General features: G+C 56.2%; 1 protein-coding gene across 2 annotated transcripts in view; it reads left to right on the plus strand.

The window, feature by feature from the left end:
- The first annotated feature begins 6113 nt into the window (after positions 1–6113).
- Positions 6114–17654, plus strand: part of LOC119567442 (E3 ubiquitin-protein ligase TRIM39-like) — a 29356-nt gene continuing 17815 nt past the window's right edge. Inside the window, exons 1-5 of one of the 2 annotated variants that reach the window (XM_037913284.2) lie at positions 6114–6614; positions 11788–11883; positions 14719–14949; positions 15442–15464; positions 15564–15667. In XM_037913284.2, coding sequence (XP_037769212.1) covers positions 6195–6614; positions 11788–11883; positions 14719–14949; positions 15442–15464; positions 15564–15667 — 874 coding nt within the window. In that variant the 5' untranslated portion in view covers positions 6114–6194. Of the gene's footprint in view, positions 6615–11787; positions 11884–13128; positions 13741–14718; positions 14950–15441; positions 15465–15563; positions 15668–17654 lie in introns of those variants that run through there. The other variant, XM_043528803.1, reaches the window with a different exon arrangement.

Consider the following 17654-nt stretch of genomic DNA (forward strand, 5'->3'; position numbering starts at 1 on the left):
CCTATGATCACGACTGAACCTTTAAGAATCCAAAGTCTTTTCAAGATTAATTGAATAAAAATCTTTGAATAATAATAATAAATAATCCCCTGAAGCCACTGCCCTCACTCTGCCCTCATTTGAGACAAAAATCTGCTTCCTGCAATAAAAGGGGGCTAACACAGGAAAATGAGAGGGGTGGGATGGGCAGAATTTGTGTAGGAGCCAAAAGGAGTCCAGAGGAGAGTGAAACAGGGAGCACGAGGGAGGGGAAGGAGAGGGGCAGAAGGGCGAAATCAGGGACAGGGTGCAGGCGCTGGGGTTCAGAAAGGGGAAGATGCATGTCCTGTTTTCAGGGTACAAGTTCCCTTGGCACCCATGTTTCTGCCTCTGGCCGTGTGCACTGCTGCCCATTCTAGGAGTGTGAGATGCCTATCTCCCACCTAAGCCCCCAAGTGAGTCATGGACCGGGAAAGATTGGCATTCAGTTGCCGATTTCACATATGGGGCCTGATCCTCCCAGCATGCCTACCAGATTGGGTCCCGTTCAAACAGTTGTCGAATGGAAGAGATAGTGGTGCCCACTTTATAACGTCTATCCCAGTGGTTAAAGCACTGCACTGGAATATGGGGAACCCAAATTCAGTCCCACCTCCCTACCAGGAAGTATTTGAACTGTGTGTCTCCCACCACTCAGATGGGCATGTTAATCACTGTGACAGGGTCCCCAGACTGTGGGACTGCTGAGCCCTCTGTCCCACCAACCTGAGCTGCCCCTCACACTGTGATGCTGATGAGAAGCTACAAACCTCTGGCAGGTGCTGCCCTTACTCCGCCATCCACCGGCAGGGACTCACCCAACTGACTTACATGAATGCTTTTTTTAGGCACTCATGAACCAACAATAGAGAGGCTCCAACCAATTCCCCTCAGCTCCTCAGCCTTGCACCCCAGAACTTTACCGTCTTTCACAGAAGCCTGGCCAGAGTCAGTTCATTTCACCCAGTCCGCCCCCTCCCTCGATGTGGAGAGGACACACACTAACTAGCCTTTGTAAACTGACCTGAGATTTCCCAAGCACTTCAACCAAAACACACTGTTTTAGATAAAATATAAAACTGATTTATTAACTATAGAAAGATCACTGTGTGCTGAAGGGTTAACTTTCAAACTCTACTAGTTTGGACTTTCCTGGGGCAGTTTATAGTGCTGCCTTCCAGACGGCTACCCTGCCTGGGAAAGCCATTTGATACTGCATTGAAGGACCGTCACTGAGATCAATCAAGGCTGCAGTCTGGGGCCATCAACTTTGAATGACTCAAAGCTACTGACCCATCTCTATGGAGTAGAAGAATTTCTCTACAGAAGCTGGGGGACAAGCATGAGTGGCTGTTAGGAAGTACACAGATTGACAAGTGGGGAGCAGGGCTATCCTTAGGCATGTGCAGCATACGCGGCTGTGTAGGGCACCTGAAAATTTGGGGCACCACTAGGACCATAGGCGCTGACTTCTCATCTTGCCAGGGGATGCTTGATCACCCACTCCACTCCAGGCCCCGCCACCCTCCACTTCTTCCCCCAAACCCCTGCCCCAGCTCCACCCCCTCCCCACCTCCTCCCCCTCCCTCACGGAGCTTGAACACTCTGATTCAGCTGTTCACGGTGCTTTGGAAACGCTGGGAGGGAGGGGGAGGAGTTGGTGAGTGTGGGGCTGCCAGCACGCAAGAGGTGTTGGGAAAGGGAGGCAGAAGGGGGGAGCTTTGCGCTCGTGGGTGCTCCACACCCTCTAAAATTTCCCTGTGGGTGCTCCAGCCATGGAGTCCGCGCCTATGACCGGGACAGCAGGCAAGAGCGGGTCTCGTCCTGCACACCCAGTGCACGCTGCAGTCTCCTTCCGAGGCAGAAGGCCGGGGCCGTATTCACAAAGCCAAATGCGCTGGTGTAGGGGCACCAGTTGTGGAGGCATAGTGGCACCAGTATAGGGGCACCAGTATTCACAGAGCCGAATGTGCCGGTTTAGGGGCACCAGTTTAATAATATTGCATAGGGTCCCATAAATCCTAAGGATGGCCCTGGTGGGGAGATCAAGCACATTGCACAGACACAATGGCCCTATTCAGGGGTGGGGGGCCTTCTCTGCAAGGGGGCTGACCATTGCCACATGAAAGAAGGAGAAGGAGGGCAGGGGCAACATTGGCCAGCCTGAAACACTGACAAACCACAGACATACAAGAAGGGGTGAACTCAGACTACAGGAGGGTGCATCTCTGGACTTGTTATATTACTCAACTGTGCTTTAAGAGTAAAGACTCCGTGGTTAAGAAATTCCTTTGCTAAGCCTGTGTGCCTTGCTTCCCCTCCACATTGTTTCTGAAATGGTTAACGTGTAAGTCCTGGGTGCCCACAGCCTAGGGGGAGTTCTGAGGGCGTGTGTGCAAGTGACGTGGAGGCTAGAGGGGCTCAAACGCTGGTTTCAGAGTCTTAGGAAGCTGCTTACAGATCCCCCACATCCTAAGGGAGGACAGTAGATAAATGGTCTGAGCCCAGGAGTGAGCCCTAGAGTCCCAGGGCTGGATATAGTGACTAAACTCTGCCCAGAGCCAGTTGGCTCAGAAGTATAGGAGACCCAGTAATTCAGTTCACTCACAACAGACGAGTGACTGTACAACGGCTCACTGGGCTGGCCTGTAACAACCACAATGCCATGTAGCCTTTACGGTATCCTATTGCCTGCAATCTTAGAGACCAGTTCTGTCTAGTTTGCATTGGTATTTCTGGGAAAAGGGGCAGCTAAGTAAATTCACCTGTTTCACCATGGAAATGAAAATGTCAGCAAGTAAATAGTGAGCAATGCAACTGGAACTGATAAGAGTGACTTTATGGTAAAACTTCTCTGCTTTATTACTTGAGAGTCAAATGTTCACAGCCTATCCCATTCCCGGTTGGCAGGTGGTGATTTCAGTTTTAATTGTGGCAAACTCAACTCACAGAACCAGAAATGGTTTCTGTCAGGTCTTTCATGTGATCACAGCTAGTTTCCAAGGAAATTAGCTCAGTAATAAGAGAAAATGAAAGGGAAATAATAAAATAGTGGGTAATCTTTAAGCAGGGATATGACAGAGACTTCTTCCATTCAGCTCCAGCTCTCTTGAATGATCTGCAATAACCCTGGATTCCCTGGTGCCCTCTTCCTAAGGCTGGAGTCCTCTTGGGCTCACTAAGAGACAACAGTAGCAGTGAATCAATGGCTGTCCTGGGGGTGGTGCACAGCCGCACCAGCCCATGGCGGCAGCAGGAGATGTTGCCTCCTGGATCTCCCCTAGTCACAGAAGTCTCTGAGATGCTGCAGTGTGCCCCCTCTCCCTCCCACCGCCATCATGGCCGGCCAGCTCTGCAGTGCAACAATTGCTGTGGCCCCAAGTCCTCCCCACTGCCATGGGGTTTCAGCTTGCGTGCTTGCCTGAGCACCAGGAAGCTCGTATGACTGGCCCCTGCACAGAAGGTGTCAGGTGGTGGGAAAGACTCTGAAACCTTCCCTCCACTCTTCACCCCTGTGCAGTGGCTGGGCACCATCGGGCACTAAGGAGCTGAAGGTCGAGAGCACCTTGGATTCACCAAGGGGCAGATTCCATCTCACTTGCAATTTGAAGCCTCCTTTGTTTGTAACGTGGGTACCTGACTTTAGCTCTTTGTCCCACTTCTGAAAGTGCAAATTCTGCATGGGTCAGTTCTGAGTCTTACAGCTGAAGAGCTCGGAGTCAGACTCTGGCCAGCCCCACTGGGGAGTGCCGGCCCTGCTCCCTGCGAGGATCCCGTATCAAGCAGCGGCTTGAAGTAGGTTGGAGAAGGTGGAGTCACGGACCCCACCCCCTTCTGCTTGCACAGTGTGTATCGAGGAAGTTAAAGGACCCCCATCAGTTTGGAGCTATGGAGTCCCAGGGAAACATTTGTCTGTGTGAACCAGAGGTGGAGGGAGCCTCCCGATTCAATGGGTGCGCTCCCCTGCCACTGCCTCTTCCTCCTCCTCCTCAGCCCACTGAGGGGGCACAGACCAGCCACAGCAGCACCCGCTGCCTCAGCACCGCAGCCCCAATCCCCGCCAAGTGCCGAGGGCAGGCCAGAGGGCAGGGGGCCGGAGAGTGAGCCCAGCCCACACTCATCCTGCAGTGCTGTGTCCTGTCCCATGGGGCTATGCCTGGCTCCCCAATGCAGGCTGAGTGAGGGGCAGGCTCACTCTACAACCGCTCCCCCATTGCCCCTTTGCACCAGGCTGGGTTAGGGTCACAGTGCAGAGGTGGAAGGTGTTGCTGCAAGTGGTCAGAGCCCCCAGGTCACAACACCCACAGCAGGGAGCCAGGCCCAGCCCTGTGGGACAGAAGACACCACTGCAGGGTTTTTGCGGGCGTCAGTGCACCCATGAAGCCCTGGTCAAACCACCCTGGTATGAACTTCTCCTCATGTCTGTGCTCCTCCCATGTCTCACTCTTTACAACCCATTAGATGGGCTCTCTGGCCTGTGAGCCAGACATCAGCAACGCTTGCTGTTTGCAGTCGGGATGCTCTCCGCGGGTATCTGAAGAGATGTGCAGCTTTCCAAGTCATGGCAGACACCGTGAATTCCTCCAACCAAGCCAAAGAGCTCTGGGATCTGCGTGCCCCCAGGAGCGGGTCATGGGGCTCCCAGAGGGGAACGTCCCCAAGCCATTTCCTTCCCATGCCCCCCTGAGGTGTGCAGCTCTGAGCATGCTGAGATCCATGGCTACAGCTGCATAAACTACGAGGGGCAGGGGTCAAAGATAAAACCCGAATCCACCTACAGCCTGAAAATGTGAGTCCCCAGACTGTGCCATCAAAACAGAGACGCTCAGGCTGGACCTTCAAAATGAGATCAACTCTAGCTTGTCAGAGTAAGCCAAAAAGTCTGGACACCAATGGCTTTCGGGAAAACAATGCAGCAGAAACCAAGGTGCAGCACCTGGACCTTTCTAGCAGTTGGCCCCAAGCCCCCAGGTTGCCTATATAGGGCTTGATCTTGCTTCTATCGGAGTCAATGTCAACATTCCCATGGAGCCCACAGAGAAATAAAGCTACTGTGACTGCACTAAAAATCCTGCCTCTGATGCTCTAACCTGAGCTGTCGACTCTTGATGCTGGTGATCTGGCTGTTCAGGCGCCTTAATTCTGGCATTTCACAGTGTTTACATGCTTGACTTCGCCACCGGAACTTTTTTTTAATGTCGTTCTCTGCATGGAATTGAATATCAGCTGTGCCCTGACGCAGTGCCAGCCTGCGCTGTACGGCCTGCCTGCAGAGTGCCCTCACTGCGGGCAAGGCAGAGTTCAGGGGCTGTAGCTTAGGCTACACTTGCAACTGAATGACAAAAGTTTTGCCCCGGCAAGTGCAAGTGTAAACGGCGCTTTGTCGACACAGCCTTGTCGCGAAAAGCTGCGTAGTGTAGACATAGCCGAAATGGTCTCCGGTTTACACTGTCTAAAGGACAGGAGAATTTGGCCAAAGCTTGCCACACAAAGCAAAGTGAGGTTCAAAATGGCAGGGGCTTTGAATCCTTTGTGTCCTGTAGCATTTATATTTACTGAAATTTCCAAAGCATCCGTAACCCTGACTTTCTACCTGAGCTTTGTGACACTCCCTCCTCTCCTGAGGGAGCCGAAAAATCCCTCAGTGCACTTGTAACCCTCTGGTGAGTGTGTGTCATTCACACCCCCCTTGATGGCTGACCCACAGGGTTTGTGGGTTTTTACAGCTCTGAACTTCATGGACTGACTCTTTAGCTCCGGCTGTAGAGACTTGTGCTAAGCGCTGTCGGTCCCCACTTCAATCCCCAGTGAGTGTTGGGGTGGGTTAGACAGTTCCTGCCTGTGGGGCAGGGGATATGCTCTCCCTTCCAGCCTTCCAGCAATACACGTCAGATTGGTTCATATTCTTCCCCCTCTCTCCATTGCCCCCCATTCTCCCATCCCTTCTCCTCACCTCCATCCATTCCTTCTCTCCTGCCCTCTCCCTGACCTTCCCCCTCTTTTACTCTCCTTCAGTTTCACTTTCCTGTTTTCTCCCCCTCCTTGTTCCTCCTTTTTCTTCATCTCCTTCTGTGGCTGGGACTAGCAGATACTTGCAGGCGGCCCCTCCCACTGTCAGCACAAGCCCACACTGTGTAGAGCCACTGGCAGGGAGAACAGATACTCACCCGGCTGCCATGGCCGCTGCAGCTACAGCAGGGGAAATACAAGATGAAGCTATTTGCTCCATCTGCCTGGAATATCTGACGGAGCCGGTGACTATGGCGTGTGGGCACAACTTCTGCCGAGCCTGCGTCACCCAGTACAGTGAGGAGAAGGGAACGGGGACACCCCTGACCTGTCCCCAGTGCAGAGCCCAGTTCCAAAAAGGGGAGTTCAAGCCCAACGCCCAGCTGAACAACATCCTACAAAGGATCAAACAACTGGGGTTAAAACCAGGAAAAGGGCAAAAGGATTATCTGTGTGAGAAACACAAGGAACATCTCAAACTCTTCTGTGAGGACGATGGAGAAACTATTTGCTTGGTGTGTGAGAAATCCCGACACCACAAGTCTCACACTGTGGTTCCCATTGAGGAGGCTGCCCAGGAGTACAAGGTAGGAAATGCTGTTGACTTTGCTTAATTAAACCCCTTAAGGACACCAGGTTTATCCCCCATCAATACAAGGACAAACATTCACCCCTGGCTGCCTAAGGTTAGGCACCTAAATGAAAGGGGCCTGGTTTTCAGAGCAGATGAGCATTGGGGGTTGTGGATAATGGGAAAAGATCCAAACTTTTTTTGCTCCAACACTGCAAGTTCCAACACGTAATAGAGAGAACAGGGCTGACGGCTCTTTGTGCACCTGCAACCCGTCTGCCAGGTGGAGAGGGCACCGAGAACATAAGACCAGCCATCCCCTATCAGACTAAAGGTCCATCTAGCCCAGTATCCTGTCTTCTGACAGTGGCCAATGCCAGGTGCCCCAGAGGGAGTGAACAGAACAGGCGATCATCAAGGGATCCATCCCCTGTCGCCCATTCCCAGCTTCTGAACAGCTGATCTGTGGCAGGTGGGAGGCACTGGGAGGACGGGGGAGGGGCTGGTCTCAGGGTCGCCAGCGGGCAGGAGACATTGCGGGGCGGGGGCAGAGCTGATCGGCGGGGCTGCCAGTAGGTGCTGAGCACCCACTATTTTTATTCCATGGTTGCTCCAGCCCTGGAGCACCCACAGAGTTGGTGCCAATGGTAGAAAAGAAACTTTAAATGAGAGGAGGGAAGTCACCGGCATTAATTAAGGAAAATGCCACACGCAGGATTCATAAACATAAAACCGTGAGCAAAACACCCTCTCCAGTGTACGTTGGTCAGTGTCTTCTGCCTCATGTTCTGGAGTTCCATAACCAAAAGTTCCTTTGCTCTGCCCCTCTCTGCTCCCTGACCCCACCCCACTCAGAGTGGTTGTCCTTGGTCAGTGAAGACTCAGAGTTCAGAGGTGCATCTGTGTGAGCTCACCTCCCACCCTGGTTGGGGGGGGAGGATGAAGATGGCACCTTGCTTGCTGCAGTGTCCAAGCCAGGGCCGTCCTTAGGCATACGCAGCTGCATAGGGCACCATGAAATTTGGGGCACCAAATTGCCCCAAATTTAATGGTGCCCTAGGCAGCTGCATGCTGCATACGTGGCAGCACCAGCCCCGGCAACCAGCCCTATCCCTCAGCCAGCCCCCCACGGGCTGCGCCCACTGCAAGGGGCAGGACCATTCCTACGGGGGTGTGGGGCACCGGACAACTCCCTCCACCCTGCCTCTTACCCTTCTCCCCTGCTCTGCCCCCGGCCTGCCCCCATTCCACCTCTTCCCCCAGCAACCCCACACTCACCAGCAGCGGCGGGAAGTGGAGCAGACGGGTCGCAGCCCGATCTACTCCGCCAGATCCCAGCCGCGGCGCTCCGCTTCCCGCCGCCAGTGAGAGCGGGAGGCGGTCCTTTCCCCAACCCGAGCGACATGGCTAGGGCTGGCTCAAGGGAAGTGGGGCGGGCTCCTCCCGGCCCCCCGCTAATCCCCCGGGCCACTCTGGGCCTGTGGGGCCCCCAAAAGTGGCCCCCCACAGCTCCTGCCATCCATACCCTGGGGGGGGTGGCCTGGGGCCCCACACAGCCCCCCTCACAGGGGGGCTGCGTAGGGCACCCAAATGGCTAGGGACAGCCCTGGTCCAAGTACTTGCTCTAGTGTCACCACCCTACCACACACCGTACTGTCCCACTCCACCGGCCGCCCTGCCAGCCATCAGCTGCTTCTCTGCTGTAACCTCTGCAGATCAGGGCATGTCTACACTTGCAAGTTAAAGCAGAAAAAGTCCCTTTTTTGCCCAAAAACCTAGTCTCTTGAGGTTCTACGCTGCTCTTAGTGATTTTCAACTCTTAGTGGGTGAATGTCCTTGCTGAAGCAGGCTGGGCAGAAACGATGTCCCACTTCAAGTGATTTCAGCTCTAGTGATCACTTAACAGAACAAAAGACTCCGAATGGAGCCTTAATTAGTTCTGTCTGTGAACAGTGGAGAGGAGCAAGTTAAATCATGCCTAGGACTCTTGGGTAAAGTCCACACTGCCCAGCAAGCACACCTGTCCCCACCTCCTCTTAACCTTCACAGGGGTCTGGGCATCCAAGCCCCCTGCTTAGCGAGTTCAGTTCAGTGGAGGGTGACCCCCTCAATCAGGACAGGCTAAGCCGGGGTGGACAACCTGAGCCTGAGAAGGAGCCAGAATTTACTAATGTACATTGCTAAAGAGCCACAGTAATATGTCAGCAGCCCCCGATCAGCTCCCCCGTCCCGCTCCCGCGCCTCCCACCCACCAGCAGCCCCGCTGATCAGAGCCTCCCCCTCCTCCCTGCACCTCCCGATCAGCTGTTCTGTGGCGTGCAGGAGGGTCTGGGGGGGAGGAGCGAGGGCACGGCGGGCTCAGGGGAGGGGGCGGGAAGGGGTGAAGTGGGGGCAGGGCCCATGGCAGAGCCAGGGGTTGAGCAGTGAGCACCCCCGGGCACCTTGGAAGGTTGGTGTCTGCAGTTCCAGCCCCGGAGTCGGTGCCTATACAAGGAACCGCATCTTAACTTCTAAAGATCTGCATGTGACTCCGGAGCCACAGGTTGGCCACCCCTGGGCTAAACGCTACTCCGCTGCCCTTTACTCACACAGTAAAGAGAACCCTATTTCATTACCCCCACATTCCATACTGAAGTGATCTGTAATCCAGCACCAGCCACAGTTGATCACTTTGGCAACACAGCCCTGTCTGCTGGTTACCTAGGCAGAGTCGGTGTGTTCATGTAAATACAGTCTGCACCTGAAGCCTTTTCCCCTCCCCGGCCAGCTGTCAGGGGAGAGCTCATTCAGACCCTGCTTGCACACGAAACAATCTGGACCCTGACACATCCCTGCACGTCAGTGGCACAGAAAGCCACAGCTGGTACCTGCATCCTGATTTTCTTTCTTTCTTTCTTTCTTTCTTTCTTTCTTTCTTTCTTTCTTTCTTTCTTTCTTTCTTTCTTTCTTTCTTTCTTTCTTTCTTTCTTTCTTTCCCCATGTCCTGTTCTTCTCTTCTCCTTCAGCTCTTCCCCGTCCAGCAGCCCTGCTCCACTCATATTGACTCCTGCAGCCATTAGCCCAGATAACATTAGTAGGATGAGGGGGGGTCTTACAGCTTAGCTACACCATGGATGTACACACCAGGGTATTATAATTGTCTGACAAAGTTGGGGCCACCTGTGTCCTGACACGGTTGGGTTTTGACAGCGTGGGTGGGACAACACGGTTCTGGAACCACATTAAAGAAACATGTCATTGCTCCCATCCCATCTGGGGCTGTGTCTGGGCTGGAGAGTGGGAGGCCGGGGATGAGACGCTGCTGAGGTTCCCTGCCCTCACCCCGGGAGAGAGGGGAGGACATGGGCTGATGTTAGGGCCCTGCCCAACGTTGCAGAAGGAAGGGAGGGAAATGGCCTGAATTCCCTCCCCACAGGGACCAGACTCACTGACACACTCAGTTTGGCCTGAACTGTCCCAAATTTCTGCTCCAAGTCCCTTCTTCATTGAGCTGCTTCTCTGCCCCAGGAACTCCCAGGCCACGTCGACACTGCAGGGGTTTCAGCAGTGCAGCTACAGCCCGGCAGCAAAGAAGCCAGGGTGACTGAAGTGTCATGTTAAGATCAGGCCCAAGCCTCTGTGCTCACTGACAGGGCTCAGAGACAGCCGGGAAGTGCTGGCACTTCTCCCGCGAAGCACCTGCCTTGTTCTCCGGGATCTCAGCTTTCACTTTGCTTTAAACTGAGTCTCCAGCTGTTTTGGTTGTGAAGAAAACCTCAAAACTGTGACCCAGATGTAGGGGATGCAGAGAGCTGGGCACAGCGGCTCTGAGAGGTGTGAACGGCCCCATTGCCTCAGTGAGGGGTGAGCTCAGGGATGATCATTTAAATATCAACACTGTTAATTATTTCGTTCCCCTGTGCGAGCAGAGAGGGAGAATTGCAGCTCGGCACCATTTACTGCCAGTGACGCCTCCTTCCGGTGCCACAAGCGGGTGATGTTTGGGAGATGCCACCTCTTATGTTCCCCCCAGTAAAGGAGGACCCGGCCCAGAGAGTCCAGCAGAGCCCAGGGGTATATTCTAGCCCCATGAGGGGAGCCAGGCCCCAGGAGCCCTTTGAGCCCATCAGCAACTCCATCCTGTTCTGAACATTGCACCATCTATTGTGAACAGATCATGGTGTCTCCTTTTGGTGACTCACATGGGCGGAGCTTATTTGTGGGTGGAGCTTCAAAGAATCCAGCCACATTTCCCCGCCCTCCCCCGCTCCGCCTTCAGATCCCTGCTCATTTATGAAGCTGTTTTGCTGGATTGAAAGGCTGCTTTTCCACCTCCTGTCTCTCACTGCCCCCTGCTGGCTCCCTCCCTCCCTCACTGCTTCCCTGCAGCAGCACTGCAGGGGTGTCAGCTGAACAGCACCCCAGGAGCTCTCGGCAGCAGCTGCAGCCTGGGCCCTTGGGCAGGGAGGAGGAGAGAACTCCAGGGCTCTGAGAAAAGAGAGTGAAATGGGGAGATCTCTGGCGGGGGCTCGGGAGGGGGTTCTGGGGGGCTGCCAGGGGTGTTGCACAGAGCGGGGCTGATGGGGCAGGAGCACATTGCTGTGCTGTGTGAATGAATCACACGCTGTCAAAGGGGAAGAGAGCCCTGGGTTATTACAGCTCTGGAGCCGTTGTAATTATGGGGGGCCCATTCCCCCAGACCGAGTGTGTTCCCTGTTCCTCACTGACCTCCAGCCACATCACAGCTTCACCCTGCACAGTTTACGGGACTGCACTGGCTCAGGTGCTCAGCTGCTGCCTGAGGGAGGCCGCATGGGAGCCTGGGCAGACGAGAGGACAGTAGGGTCTTGTTCCTGGCCTGGGTCTGGGGTACAGTGGAGCGAGGTGCTGTCCCAGCCTCTTCACTCTCACTGGCAGGAGGGATCGTTCAGAACCTTCCCAGCTATTTCCCCTCTGGCCTGCGCTCAGGGATGGGAAACTTCAGCTAAAACACAGGCTTTGAGAAGTCCTGAGTGTCTGCACGAAGCAGAGCCCCCGCTCTGAGACTGGCCTCTCTGCTCCCACGAGGCCGTTGGGGCCAGCAGAGCCGAGTCTGCTGCTCACTTCCAGGGTATTTTACTGCTCCTGTATGAAATGCCAATATGGATAGTACTGTCCACCCATCAGACAGGCGGACTAATGGCTGTTTCTCGCACACGATGCTCCTGCAGGTGAAACTCCAGGGAGCCCTGGGCCCTCTGAGGAAGGAGCTGGAAGAGGCCCTGGCTCTGATGTCGAAAGAGGAGGAGAAAACCACAGAGTGGCAGGTGGGTGTCTGGGTTTATTCCTCCCTGAGCCCTTCCCCCTGCAGCGTTCCCAGGAATGCCGGGGCCCCTAAAGCTCCAGGATGAGGCTATGAACCTGCTCTGGTTGTTTGCTCCATTGCACAGGCTTGGTGCCGGCCATGGGCAGCGCATGCCTCCGGCATTTGGGGAGGCCGGGCATGAGTGCCGGAACCTCCCCGGTGCCCGGATCATCGCCCTGCCCACTGCTCCACCCCCATTTGGCCTCCTCTCCCCGAGGCCCCGACCACGCTCCCTTCTTGCTCTGCCCCATGCCCGGCCCCACTCCCTTTCAGCCCCCTCCCCAGGGGCTCCCCGTTCACTGTTGCAGCTCGCTCCTCTCCCCCACCCCCTCCCCCAAGGCCCCCTCGCCTGCCACTTGCTCCTTTCTGCCCCCTCCTGCCTTAAGGGCAAGTGACAGGGGAGGGGCAGAGAGGAGCAAGTGGCGGGGCCCCCCACACAGCTGACGGGCGGCAAGCGGCGGGTGCTGCGGGGTTCGGGGGAAGAGCAGGAGCGAGGGCTCCGGGCGGAGCGCAGGCAGGACTCCAAAGGTGGCAGGTCTGCAGCCTGCCTCCAAAGGGAGGGGCGCTGCATCCTGTTTGGGGAGGCTCAGGTCAATGTGGACACCCCCTGAGTGAGCAGAGCCAGGCAGCGCTCGGCCACCTCGCAGCCTCTCTTGCCATCACGTGGCCACTTTATCCCAGGCACCTGCTACTGTTACTGTGACTTTACCTGTGCTCGTCTGTAGCCAGGTGATGAACCCATGGGACACAATGTCTGTTCTGGTTCACCTGCCTTTTACAGTGAAATCCCTGAGGAGAGCGTGGGGGGTCTGAGGAAGACGCCAGCAGCAGGGAGGAGAGAAGAAGCAGGTGTTCCACTAGTCAGATAAAAATGGCCATTTACAAGAGCTGAAATGCTCAGAGCTGGGTACCTCTGGTTCTGCATCTGACGCCGTATTTAGAGCCCGGCGGAAGTGGGCTGGTTTCCAGAGGACAGAACCGCAGCAGCTCCCACTCCCCGCACCGGAAGCAGCTGGTGCTCAGTTCCTCAGACAAAAGGGATTTAGGTGCATAACAATTAACAGCCATGTTGAATGTGTCCGGCAAAGTTCCCAACGGGCGCCATGGAGGCAGCTGCACCTTGGGACAGTCACTGGGGTGGTTCTGAAACCCTTGATTATTGCCCAGTGAGAGTGAGTTACGTCCTACAGCACCAGAGGTCACGGCGCAATGATCAGTGTCACTCGGTGCAGAGTAACTGCAGCCCCAGTGACTGTGAGATGAGGCCCAGCAGGGTCGGCCAGTCACCCACTGAGAGGGGCCGTCATGGGCCTGAGCCAGGTGGGGAGTATCCCCATGGGTGGGAGCAGGGCCCGGGAAGTGACAGGCCCCCAGGAAGGATGCGCTGTCTGTGTCTGATGGGGGGAGAGGTTAGGGGATATCATAATACTGCACGACTTGAATTAGCTGTAACTCAACAGCTCCCGGGGGCGGGAGGGGAAGGAGGCTGCAGGTCCACGGCCCTTTGCAGGGTCCAGGCCACATGCACAAAGCCTCGGGCAGGTGCCCACAGGGGCTCCTGAGGGGGCTGGGGCCTGTCAGGGCTGTACCCCAGTTGTCTGAGTGCCCTGTGACTGCAGCGCTCCCAGGGGCGGGGTGGGGGTGGTCTGGGGGATGGGTGGGTGTCCAAAGCCCATTGACAGATCGGCCCAGGGGTGCTGGAGGGTTGTGCTGGGGGCTTGGGTCAGCCGGGGCAGAGGTAGGATGTGGACGTTACAGCGCTCAAGCAGCTGCCTCTTCAGACACAGACACTGGGCATGGCCCCTCCCCCACCACACAGGTGAGCTGGACAGACAGATGGGTTAGAGCCCTGCACAGGGAAGGGGAGGGGGGTGAGCACAGGGCAGAGACTGGTGGGGGGAAGGGCTGGGGGCACACATACTAGGGTTTCAGGGAGGAGGGCTCTGGGGGCAGGGGGCAGGGGCTGGGGAAGCTGCTGAAGCCCCTGGCCCTGTTGGCATCTCAGGGAGAGGAAGAGGGACTTTTCCCAACATCACTGTGGCCCGAGTCACACTGGGGGACAGGCTCACCCCAGGGTCACCCAACACCTCTGGGCTGAGCTGCAGGGGAGCTAGAGAGGCCAGTGCAGAGCAGCCAGCCCCTCCCCCTGCCAGGATCAGCACCGGCTCAGCATCGTTCCCACGGCTCCCTTCAGAGAGCAGGTAGGGGACACAGCTGGCATCAGCAACCCGCTGCTCTGTGAGCCTAGAGGGCTCCCTAAAGGCTGCGATCCCAGGGGCACTGGGCACATGGGCATGGGGCACTCGGCCAGGCTGGGTGAGGCCAAAGCCAGCCCTGACAATGCCCTGGGTGCCCAACACCCAAGTGAGTCCCAGGATGGCACCCAAAGGACTATTAGCACCAGCCCTAGGTCCTGAACATTGCAGCCCTGGGAGCTGGTTGTCAAAGAAGGAGCATCACCCACATCCTGCTGTGACGGCTCCCCCGGATGTCTGAGTGCCCGGCACTTGGCACCCAAATCCCCCCACGGATGCCCTGTGCAGCCCCCTGTAAATCTTTACTGTCCCCTCAGTTTCTCCCCACTCCACTTTGTCCATCCCATGCCACCTGCAATAACATACTGCGTCTTTACAAAGCACCCGAGACAACCCCACTACGGAACTGGCCATATGAAGTAAATACCCTTAAAAACTGATACTGGTCGAATATCACCTGCTTCCTGGACAGAGGCCCAGTCTGTGTAACTCAACATCTGGCTCACGTTTTCTCTGTGCCTTTCCTATTTTTCTATCTCAAGGGGAAAGTGAAGAATAAGAGAGAGATGATTGCAGGTGAATTTAAGAAACTGCACACACTGCTGAGAGAGGAGGAGCAGCTGCTTCTGCAGAGCCTGGAGCAGGAGGAGAGGAAGACTCTGCAGAGACTACAGGAAAATGTCACCAAACTCTCCCGGCAAAGTTCCTCTCTGCAGAAGCTGATCACAGAGATAGAGAAGAAATGTCAGCAACCGGTTGCAGAGCTGCTGAAGGTGAGATGGAATCAAATTCTCCACCCATCCAGAATTATAACTCAGCTCCATGGGTCTGGATTCCAACAATTAGAGTCAATGTGTTCTGTGGTTTACTGACAAACAGAACATGAGGCTAAGGGCTCCATCAGTTCCCAAATATCGCAGTTCATGTTAGAGGGGAATTCTCCTCATGGAGATCCAGTGAGGCCATGGGAGATTAAATGGATAATACAAAAATGATACTGAGCTGAGCCCATCCCTGCTCTGACCCCAGAACATTGGACCCAACACAGTCGATAAACACAAATACTGATGGGTTGTGTCCCTAGAAGGGAGATCCTTTTGGCTAAATTCCTGTCTTCCCTATATATATGAAACAAGTGTTCAAAACAGTGAAGCCTGGGAGGGTTGATCTATTTTCAAGATGAAAGTTTGATGCCCAGAGTGAGACTCACTCAGTTTTATGCACATTGTGTTAATGTAGGACATTGATTCTCTTTTTCCTTTCAGGATGTGAAAAGCACATTGAGCAGGTGTGTTTCCTATGTTCATTGCTCTTATATTCTTGGTGGTGGTTCTGGGATGACGTGTGCACAGAGCAGCTGAGTGATGATGGGACGTTTTCTTCATAGGAGTAAGAATGTGAAACTCCAGGAACCAGAAGTTGTTTCTACTGACCTGAAGAACATGTATAAAATTTCCCTTGACATGAGGGAAGCACTGAAGAGATTCGGAGGTGAGTGGCATCTACTGGGACATTCCAGCTGTATTGTGCCTGGGGATCTGGACAGAGCCTGGGACCCCAGGACACGCTTGCACCCAGCTGACAGGCTTGGAGCTGTGTGAAAGCTGGAGGCTGATGCACTGAGTGCTGGGCAGTTTGCTTGCTACTTACAGCCACCTGCTGGTACTTGCCCAGATGTCTGACCAGGCCCCATCACTGTGACATCCTGACCCCTCCGTGGCTGAGTTAATGGGTGTCCCTGAGCCAGGTGTTGTGAGGCCTGGACTGGGCCCATTGTGCTGGGAGCTGCACAGACTGGTAACGGATGATGTGTCTGTGCCTCTCTCCTGGGACATGTGAGGGCTGTGTTGTGTGGCCACCGCTCAGCACTGCCCCAGCCCCCATTAGCCAAGGCTGGCCGAGTTTTCTGAGCTGGAGGAGCGGCCGGTCTGGCTGCTGCGGTCTGACCTAGGCCGTGTGTTACTGGGTAACCAGCTGAATCCTACGGGCCCCTCGTCTGCTCTGAGCACAGCCCAGTGTGAGGTTGGGTCAGTGGTTTGCTGCTCAGTGAGTGAGACTCACACACAAGAGTGTGACCCTGTCACAATGGCTGAGCGTGAGCTGCCCCCATCCAAACCCCTCCCCACAACCCCAGCGCGGAGACTGGGGGCAAAGACAGAAACCTGACAGCGAGGAAGGACAGAGAAGAAGCTCAGGCTGAGGAGAGGGGGAGTGGGAAGGTTCAGTGAGCTCGGTCTGTGATAGTTGAACTGGCCCTTTCATCCTACCCCCTCCGCTCCTCTCTTCCCACCCACCCCCCCAGCAGGGGGCAGTCGAAGGGGCCAAGCTGGGTGTGTCTGTCCCGGCTGATGGAGGCTGCGCAGTGGGTGCCGGCTGCAGGGCCAGGATCTCAGGGCTCCGGGGAGCAGGAACCCCAGGCTGTGGGGGAAGCAGCTTCCTCTCTGTGGCTGGCTGGAGCCAGCACATCCCTGCTCCCCTCCCCCCTCGCTGCCCCCAGCCCAGCCCAGTCTGTGCCCACTGGACCCTGAACACGGCTGGGCTCTGGGCCATTCCACAGCCCTGGCCCCTGAGCCTGTCGGGATCCTGAGCCAGTCACCTCCGTGCCTCCTTCTAGGGGATCAGCAGCCCCTGGGGAGCCTCCTGTCACCCCCCCGGAAACCCCGTCCTGGGCAGGGCCCCAGGCCCTGAATCACTCGCTGGCTGCTCCCGGCTGGCCAGGCCCAGGGTCTCCAGCAGGGCCCTTGGTGCTGGCACCGCGCTGGCTGCCAGAGCTCCCAGCCCCTGGCCCAGCCCGGCCTGTTGTCCCAGCGCTGACCCCTCCCCTGCGGGTGGGGGGGGACCCTGCTGCTCTCAATGGCTGAGCCCCCCCCCGCCGCGGCCTCTGGCAGGGCCAAAGCGGCGCTGCTGGGGCTGCTCCTCCCTCGGCACCTGGGTTCTCTGTGTCTGGGGCAAGTGGCCGGGCGAGTGGGCAGGGACCTGCTCAGAGACACACGCCCTGTGCTGCACCCAGAGGGCAGAGACCAGCCAGGGCCGGGCAGCAACGTGCCACCGCGCTGGGATTAACCCTTTCCTTCCACCCACCCCAGCAGCCCCGGCCGGTCAGTGCCACTCGACTGCCCGCGCTCTGACCCCAGGGACCCGGGTCCGGCAGCTCAGGGTTGTCGCTGCTGAATGTGTGGGGCAGAGTAACCAGGGGCTCCCTGCACCCCAGGGTCTCCGTGTGCAATGGGGAAGGCCCCGTGCTGTCATGCAGCCCTTAGGGGCTGGACAGTGAGTGTTATTATTCATATAGCGCCCACAAGTGAGCCAGGCACTGCAGAGACAGAACAAGGGGCTGCCAGCCCCACAGGGCTCCTGGTCTGAGTGCAGACAAGGCCCAGCAAGGGCAGCAGCAAACACTGGGGGAGGAGGTACGAGGCTCCCATTGTGGGGCCAGCCACTCCCTGAGCCCATCCTGTGCCTGTCTTCTGGGTGTGGT

This window comes from Chelonia mydas, chromosome 14 (genome assembly GCF_015237465.2).
Source record: "Chelonia mydas isolate rCheMyd1 chromosome 14, rCheMyd1.pri.v2, whole genome shotgun sequence".
Classification (NCBI taxonomy): Eukaryota; Metazoa; Chordata; order Testudines; family Cheloniidae; genus Chelonia; species Chelonia mydas.